Genomic DNA, 6,219 nt, shown 5'->3' with positions numbered 1-6,219 from the left:
TGGTGATCAAGCCAAAGAAATCTGCGACTGAAATTTTGAAGCGATGCACCAGGAACGTCGGAGGCGATTGAAATTTTAAAGCGATGGATGAGGAACATCGGAGGGAGAGGAGACAGGATCGTGGGAAGAGAGGAGGAAGGACAAATTAGGGTAGGAAATGGACGTCCGCCATAGCCAACGCTCTAACAAGCTTCTTTTGGAAAACAAAGTAATATGTGTTGCACTGCAATGTATATTTAAGATAGAAGAAGATAGAAAAACAAGTTGAATGACTTTTGTCATTCATAAGGCCTGCCCAAAAGGAGTTGGAGCAAGGGTGCAGCTTCTAGGCAACATCACGATAATGTGGGCTTGGAGATGAGATCGAGAGTGGGGGGGAGACTTGAGAGAGAGAGAGAGAGAGAGAGAGAGAGAGAGAGAAAATATGAGAAGAAGTGGGAGAAAATGGTGGAAGCGCCACGTACTCTCCCGAAAAATAAAAATAAATAGATAAATATAGCAATTTCGCTTGGAAAAATAAAATAAATACAAAAATAAGCAATTTAGCTTTCAAGGGCCATCGTCTTCACTTAAGCCTCCTTGAGGGCAGGCCAACAAGGGTGGCCACATTGCATTGCAAAACATTAGTTCTCCATTTACAAAGGGTGGCAGTTGTAGCATTATTAATAAAAGATTACGCTTTATCAAGGTGACACGAGATTTTCATTTCATCCCACAATGCTACCGGCCTAAATACAAAAATAAGAATTTAAGCAAGCCTAGGCGTCACTGAGGGTGTGTAGAGACTTGGGCACCATGGGCAGCGACCACGGATCATGGACGGGCAAGATTGGTTGCCGACGGCGAGCGCAAGCATGGAATGCACGATGGGCGGCCGGGCATGGGCGGCTCTAGGCTGAGGAGGAGGATCTGTTTTGGAAAGTGGCCATTGTCAAGCTTGTGTGTTGTGAAACAAGGCCATGTTTTTTCTGGGTATGTAAATTTTCTGTGCTTCGATTTTATCATTCGCTACAGCTTTTCTGTAGAAGCTCTTTCATCTCATCAGTCCATGGCTTCCTCCATCCTTGGCTCCCTCAATGCTGCGCTTCACTCCCTCCACAACCCTTACTCCTCCCGCCATCTCCCCCCTCCTGCTCCTCCCTTTCCTTCTTCTCAAGCTTTCGACCTCGAATTCAGTGCGCGCTTCAGCCGCCTTCAACTTTCGGATGACCATCGCCTCGCTTGCCTCTCCCTTCCGTGGCTCCGTGACGCCATGGCCCTTGTCCTCTTTGCCTTCTCCTCTGTATCTGGCCTTCTTCCCTCCCTCCCCCCACCTCGCACCGTCACGGACTCCTCGCTCCTGCAAGCCATCCTAGCCGACAGTGTACAGCTTCTGGATGTCTGCAATGGCCTCAAAGAGGTCATGTCAGAGATTCATCATTATGTCATGCTTGTTCAGTATGCCGTTCGCATTGCTGATCTGAAAGAGATTCCCTACGAGGCGAAATTGATACGGGTGAGAGATGCCTTGCTTGAATGCATGGACTTCATGGATGCTAGGAACGAAGAAATCAGTAGGCACGGACATGAAAGGAGTAAACTGGAAACTTGCAGCTCTTTGCTGCGAAGAATGGGAGAAAACCTCGGCGGATCCATGGTTTACGATGCTTCGAAATCTAATGCGCTGTTCGATGAAATGTACGCGGCAAAGGCTATAGCCATCTTTATTTGTAGTGTGCTCGCTGCGGCCTTGTCTGTGAAACCCAAAAGGTCCCTGGCGACATTGCATGTTCCAGATGGTGCAGGATGGTCGGCCTCTTTGTGTCAGTTACAGCAGCAGGTGAAGGAAGCAGTTGATAAACGGAAAGCTGACGGCTCTACTGCACTTTTGGAAGAACTGGACAAGGTTCATACGTCTGTGAAAGAACTTTGCAAGCTACTCATCAACGTCTTAGACGAGAAAGCATGCCCTCAAGACACAGAGAGAGTAGAATTAGGTCTCTTGTTTCAGGCACTTGCAACGAGTTCAGAAGATCTGCAACGAAGTTTGTCCTTGCTTCAACAGCAAATAGAGGACTTGTTCAGAATGCTTGTTTCCATTCGCGTAGGCTTTCTTGATGCCCTCTCACAGTGCAAAAGATGACTGCTCGGTATATGGAATTTGTTTTGAGGCAAGAATTGTGAACATGTAATGTATATTTGTTGATAATAGAAACGGTTTTTTGTGTGGAACTTCTAGGTTTTCAAAACTGGCAGAACTAAGTTAAGCCAGTAGAGTGAAAATGTTGATATGGCAGTGTCTGTTCTTACTCTGTAACACTAGGAAACCTTGATGGTGGATGGACCGTATGAACTTCTTAATGTTTATGGCAAGTATGCAGTAGCGGTCCTGGAGTAGAGGATTCATTATTCTTTAACCCCTGAAAACTTGGGTTGTAAGCTGTTAACGTGTAACTATCCTGAAATATGAATAGTGTTTATATTTGCTTTTGTACGTAATGACTATTACACGATTATGCTGCTTTTGATGTCAATTGGATGGGCGCTGAGAAGTCCGCGTTGCATTTGCCAATTCTTTTGTGCAAGTGGCGGCTTAGATTTGATTTGTAAGCGCACCTCATTGTTTTGTGTCTATTCTGTGCTATAGAACTTCAGAACAGTCTCTTTTAAATGGTTATGGGCAATGTTCAGGAATCTTTCAAAACAGACCTCAGCTTATGCATCGACACAGATGAGAAATAACAGTAGCTTTGCTTATGAAGTTATGTTTCTTTTTTCTTTTTAGCTTTGTTTCATGCCTCCTTGAAACTCCTCTCTCTGTCTCTGTCTCTCTCTCTCTCATATCATTCTTTCATTCATTTCTCCAACTAAGAAAAACTGTAAGATTGGGTAAGTTTAAGGATTATTGAAATATATACTGTCTGATGGGGCCAGGATTCATTGATTGCCAGACAACTTCTTTTGTGTGTTGTCCTTTGATTTGAACAACCATTAAATCTACCAGACATGGAAAGTTTTTTAAAGAAGCTTTGTGAGCGGTTTCGCTTTGTTTCAATGCTAATTGATGCATTTGCTTCGGGTTACAAAGTTTCATTTTGAATGAGACGGACTGCATTTGAATAGCTTGTCTTTAGTTTAGCCTTCATGATTGCTTTTATAAAACCCATTTATGTCATTAAGTGTTGTTGGGTAGTGTTTGGGCATGTTTGGGAAGAAGATTAAATTTAAAGGTTACATGTCTTGGATAATTGGTTTATGTTCATACAAGCAGCCTTGGGTCATTTTCTGGGTTTTTGGCCTCGTATGATTTGAATTCAACACATATTCCTTCAGATCTTATGGTGGAGGGGATCATCTCGGCATGCTTGAACCTTTCAGTTCATAGCATCTGATCAATTACAAGGCTTTATTGAAAAATTTTCAAGTTCCAGGCATGTGGCTACAAGGGGTTTTTTAATCCTTATGAATTGTTGTTTACTTTATTCCATCTCAGTTTCCCATTTGATGGGCTAGGTGTGATACCATTGAAGCTGTCAAGAAGTTTTCAAGGAAGTTATAGTCCACAGAGTGTCTCTGCCTTTGCCTTCGTTGTTAATGGGAATCGTATTGTATGAATTGTGGGCTTTGTCACAAAGACCTGGTTGTGATGGTTAGCAGAGAACTATCTTGGACAGAGCTAGGTGGAGTCCTCTGGCTTTTATCGCAGATATAGACGGGAAATTGTAGTGATTGGTCTTGTTCCAGTTGTAGGTTGTAGACAAGAAAAGTTTCAGATTGCTATATTAATGCTCATAGGTATGCTACTTATCTACAGTATTGTTGCTTTTTCTTACAAGAATTCTTTAAAAATGTATGGTCATATCTCATTTTTAATGGCAGAAATTTGTGCGTCCTACTTTTTCTTTGTCCATATTAAAGTGGGAAACTATTTGATGGAAGTCTTTCCTGTGCGGTCCTAAGGGCAACTTTATGGACCTCTTTGGTTTGTGAATAGCAAAATTTTCACAACTATGTAGGTATTCTGGCCGTACTTTTGGAATTTTACTCTATTGCTCTGAAAAAGCTTTGTCCTCGTCACCATTTCCTTGATGGAAATTTTAGCTCAAAAAATTTTGCAAGCTTTGAAGCTGTTGGGGTGAGGCACATACAGACGTTGCAAACTACTTAAGCTGATAGCATTGAATCAACTCCACTTGGCTTTTGGGCTTTTTGCTGTCCATCCAACCAGCCCCTAACCGATATTTTTTGGCGTTTTAGATCTAAGATCTGAAATTTTAGATCTGCTCAACTAAATCACCAATGTGGTTGCTATACTGGCTTGCTATACTGGCTCTACTATTTGGAGCATGAGCATGTATGAGGCTGTAGACTTCCATTTATTCTATTGCCACAATCACTCTAAGCACAGGTAAGACCTTTGTGCATTAGATTGGTAGACCAAATCATCTGAAGGTAACGCTAGTCCCCACAACAGAATAGTCCCATCAATCGCAGTACTCTCAAATCTCACTGAAACACAGGTGCAGTGCCATGCTACACAACAATGGTCTGGTCTAGCTACAGAACCACAATGCCTGTCTGTAAATTTTTGAACCTCGATTAGATTTTGCTTGATCTACATTTTGTGGGAGCATCAAACTTGCAAACGTCTTTGTATCAGGTAGAATTGACACAATGACAAAAGTGAAGTTGGGTTGTATGAGGGATTTTATAGTATTTTGAATGTAGCAATATATGGTATGAACTACTGAAAAGGAGCTGCCAAGCCAAGCAATGTTGCATGCCAAGACAAACAATGTGCAAAGCTTCTAACAATTTTGACAGGCTACAATTGTATCGTGAGTGAAACTATTATTCTAGATGCATTATTAGATGGCTGTTATTCTAGGTGATGAAAATTCTAACAATTTCATGGGCTACAAATGTGTCGTGAGTGGAACTGTTATTCTAGATGCAGTGTTAGATGGCTGTTATTCTAGGTGCATAGCTACACAGCATTTGAGGGTCGGTGGCATGTGCAAGTTGTAGGTGTTGTTTCAAACCTATTCAAAGTTTGATAGACCAGCCCTTGCAATCAATTGAAACAAATGGCAAGGGAAACATGTTCATCCTTGAGGCCTGGCCTACATTGTGTAGTGTCCTTTTCCCAATAAAAGTGGCTACAATGCATCTTTTAATCCCCTTTGATGGGCAATAGCAACCAAATATGTTTGCAAGCTTTGAAGCTGTTGGGGTGAGGCACATACAGACGTTGCAAACTACTTAAGCTGATAGCATTGAATCAACTCCACTTGGCTTTTGGGCTTTTTGCTGTCCATCCAACCAGCCCCTAACCGATATTTTTTGGCGTTTTAGATCTAAGATCTGAAATTTTAGATCTGCTCAACTAAATCACCAATGTGGTTGCTATACTGGCTTGCTATACTGGCTCTACTATTTGGAGCATGAGCATGTATGAGGCTGTAGACTTCCATTTATTCTATTGCCACAATCACTCTAAGCACAGGTAAGACCTTTGTGCATTAGATTGGTAGACCAAATCATCTGAAGGTAACGCTAGTCCCCACAACAGAATAGTCCCATCAATCGCAGTACTCTCAAATCTCACTGAAACACAGGTGCAGTGCCATGCTACACAACAATGGTCTGGTCTAGCTACAGAACCACAATGCCTGTCTGTAAATTTTTGAACCTCGATTAGATTTTGCTTGATCTACATTTTGTGGGAGCATCAAACTTGCAAACGTCTTTGTATCAGGTAGAATTGACACAATGACAAAAGTGAAGTTGGGTTGTATGAGGGATTTTATAGTATTTTGAATGTAGCAATATATGGTATGAACTACTGAAAAGGAGCTGCCAAGCCAAGCAATGTTGCATGCCAAGACAAACAATGTGCAAAGCTTCTAACAATTTTGACAGGCTACAATTGTATCGTGAGTGAAACTATTATTCTAGATGCATTATTAGATGGCTGTTATTCTAGGTGATGAAAATTCTAACAATTTCATGGGCTACAAATGTGTCGTGAGTGGAACTGTTATTCTAGATGCAGTGTTAGATGGCTGTTATTCTAGGTGCATAGCTACACAGCATTTGAGGGTCGGTGGCATGTGCAAGTTGTAGGTGTTGTTTCAAACCTATTCAAAGTTTGATAGACCAGCCCTTGCAATCAATTGAAACAAATGGCAAGGGAAACATGTTCATCCTTGAGGCCTGGCCTACATTGTGTAGTGTCCT

General features: G+C 41.9%; 1 protein-coding gene across 1 annotated transcript; it reads left to right on the top strand.

Moving 5' to 3' along the window:
• The first annotated feature begins 935 nt into the window (after nucleotides 1-935).
• Nucleotides 936-2,403, top strand: LOC147888535 (UPF0496 protein 4-like). The gene has a single exon (XM_087392810.1). The coding sequence runs from the start codon at nucleotides 1,049-1,051 to the stop codon at nucleotides 2,120-2,122; it is 1,074 nt and encodes a 357-aa protein (XP_087248936.1). The 5' UTR covers nucleotides 936-1,048; the 3' UTR covers nucleotides 2,123-2,403.
• Nucleotides 2,404-6,219: the final 3,816 nt, after the last annotated feature.

Source organism: Dipteris shenzhenensis, chromosome 21, assembly GCF_047967505.1.
Source record: "Dipteris shenzhenensis isolate YYH24624 ecotype China chromosome 21, Dip_SZ_1.0, whole genome shotgun sequence".
Lineage (NCBI taxonomy): Eukaryota > Viridiplantae > Streptophyta > Polypodiopsida > Gleicheniales > Dipteridaceae > Dipteris > Dipteris shenzhenensis.
Note: the sequence above shows the minus strand (reverse complement) of the source record. Positions and strands in the feature narration are given on the sequence as shown.

Bases quoted from the DNA above. Each gene is read 5' to 3' on its own strand.
- LOC147888535 (XM_087392810.1), top strand. From the start codon at position 1,049: ATGGCTTCCTCCATCCTTGGCTCCCTCAATGCTGCGCTTCACTCCCTC.